The sequence below is a fragment of the Papaver somniferum genome, chromosome 11 (genome assembly GCF_003573695.1).
Source record: "Papaver somniferum cultivar HN1 chromosome 11, ASM357369v1, whole genome shotgun sequence".
NCBI classification, from domain to species: domain Eukaryota; kingdom Viridiplantae; phylum Streptophyta; class Magnoliopsida; order Ranunculales; family Papaveraceae; genus Papaver; species Papaver somniferum.
Window position 1 is genome coordinate 138,704,081 of NC_039368.1, and position 2,613 is coordinate 138,706,693.

Consider the following 2,613-nt stretch of genomic DNA (forward strand, 5'->3'; position numbering starts at 1 on the left):
TGTCCCAACAGGATCACATGGATATCAGTGAAAGAAGGGAAAAAACTTTGTGGAAAACGGGCTGGGCGAAGGATAAAGCAAGACCACGAAGTCCAAGTGAAGTAAAATGAGTTGTCCCGCACTAGGAAGGGTTTGCCTATAAATAGAGGTCCTTGGGAAACAAATGGGGGATGGAATTTAAGGTAGGGTAGAAATCTTAGCCTAGAGAGTAAGACTATGGTTTTCCTTGGTGTGTAATCTTGTAATCTTGAATCCATATTCAATAAATCAATAAAAGTTTCTTTATCAAATTAGTAATTCATGTCTTGGATCTTGTTGACTTACCATTTGGGTGTACTACCGGTTTTTGGTAGTTACATTTTGGCGGTAGAAACAGGGAACTTAGATTGGGGATTTATCCTCATCTAAGAGTTGGAAAAGAAAAGAAGTTATCTTAGAGATTTTAGAGATTATAGATCTAGCGAGTTGTTTGAGGTTAGCGTTTGTAGATTCTGAGTTTTTTCATTCATACCCAAAGTTAGGAACATAGGACAGGAAGAGATCTTAGAATATCACGAGCAGGAGCAAAGGAAGATTGTGGAGTTGAAGATTATTAGATGGATATAGCACTAGATCGAGCTAGGAATTAGATAGTGACAAGGAGAAGCGAACGTATTGAGGCGAGGAGAGGAAGAATGGAAAAGGGAGGAACGTCAGCTACAGGTGAAAGGCAAGGCGCAAATCAGCGACGAAATGGTCCAAGCGGAGAAGACAACTACAGGGAAGGTTCGGTACATACTTCCGACACGAAAACTGCTGCAGAGGAGGAAAAAACTCATGAAGAGTTGGAGGAAAACGTTGAAGAAAAACACATGACGCTGGAACAACTAAGAGAGTCGCTTCGTCTTGAACAAAAACGAGACAGAAATTTAGCAGAGCAACATGCTAGGTTAGCAAGGCAAAACGCTAGGATAATGTTGAACAACGACCAACTTAATGAGGAACTAGCGGCAGACATTGTAGACTTGGAAGGAAACACGATGTTGTCAGAGGATGAGGAACCATTGCCAAAGAGACTAGACTGCGAGGATGATGGAGGAGAGCGGCGACGAAGAAGACAACAGGAAGATAGTGAAGAACGAGATCTGAGGAGCGCGCTAGAGGCAACAAGATGGGAAGATCAAAGACGAAGATACGAGGAAGAAAGGAGAAACGCGGATGAATTAAGGAGAGAGGAGGAAACGCGACTTGACGAAATCGAGAGGCATCAAGAAGAAATTAGGCGAGGTGAGGGAAGACCTAGCTTGATGAGAGGTGGTCATAACGAAGGAAACGGGAGGAACCCGAATCAGGAGATCATGAACGAGCTACGGGAAATGAGGTTCATGATTAGCAACTCGGAGAGAGGAGGAAGAGCGCAATTGGCAGAAGCAATCTAAGAGGCGGGCAAGTCTCCATTCACCTATGACATAATATATGCGGATATTCCAGAAAAATGTGTGCTACCCACATTTACAAGCATGTTCAGTGGAACGGAAAGTGCTGTACAACACTTGAGGCAATACACTCTATGATTGATGCAGTGGGGACGAATTACCAGAAAGGTCAATTTCATATTTCAAAGATCTACAAAGGTCAATTACACTCTATAATATATGCGGATATTCCCAGCGAGCTTGACCGGCGAGGCATTGGCCTGGTTTGACGGATTACCAGAAAGGTCAATTTCATATTTCAAAGATCTACAAAGGATATTCTTGACAACATATATCAGCAACAACATGCCGAGGCCAGGAATTGAAACCTTGTTCAACCTAAGGAGAAGACCAGCAGAGAGCCTGCGAGCATTAGTGACGAGATGGAGGACGGTGTGCAGCGAGCTAGCAGGAAGGGTGGACGAGAGTAATTTATCTTAGCCTTCGTCAACGCCTTGTTCCCAATCGATTTACTATACACTAAGATATTCATAATCCGAAACTCTATGACGATGAACGAATTAAAGGAGTACCAGGAGGAATACATAGCGTTGGAAGAAAAGCAAAGGCAAGCTAGCGAGGTAACACCCATTACCATGAAAGAAGGAAATTCGAGGTTGTTACCAAGGACTGTACATGCGGTAGAAGATGATAAAAGATGCGAGAAAAAAGGGGACCCTCAACCCCCCTCCCGGCGAAGCTTTTGGGTGTGTCAATTGGAGATCAGGAGTGGATCGATCATCAAAGATACGAGGAATCAAGGCTAAGGAGCTATGACCCGCAAAGTTATAGTTCAGGATATCAGCAGAGAAACAACCAAGGGCCTAGATTCGGAGAACGAAGAACAAATGCGCCGCCGTTTGAAGATGTAAAGCTTCCACGACTCAATACCACTGTTGAAAAAATATGGGAAGCAATAGTATTAGCATAAGAAAAACCACCCCCACCAAACATGGGAAAAAAACCCCCTCCAGGCGCTAGGAGGAATGAATTTTGTAGATACCAAAGGTTCCATGGGCACCATACAAATGACTGCAGAAACATTCGAAAAATTATACTTCGTTTGTTGGATCAAGGGAAGCTCGCTCATTCTTTGGAGGGATATGTACAACCACTACCACCGCCACCCTAGAACCAGCCTGTGTACCGGATCGAAATA

The 2,613-nt window shown here is 43.7% G+C and overlaps 1 protein-coding gene across 1 annotated transcript; it reads left to right on the forward strand.

The window, feature by feature from the left end:
• Nucleotides 1-674: 674 nt before the first annotated feature.
• Nucleotides 675-1,418, forward strand: LOC113325325 (trichohyalin-like). Its single transcript, XM_026573524.1, has one exon. The coding sequence runs from the start codon at nt 675-677 to the stop codon at nt 1,416-1,418; it is 744 nt and encodes a 247-aa protein (XP_026429309.1).
• Nucleotides 1,419-2,613: the final 1,195 nt, after the last annotated feature.

What these genes read in the sequence shown, in the direction of transcription:
- LOC113325325 (XM_026573524.1), top strand. Translation starts at nt 675, where the DNA reads ATGGAAAAGGGAGGAACGTCAGCTACAGGTGAAAGGCAAGGCGCAAAT.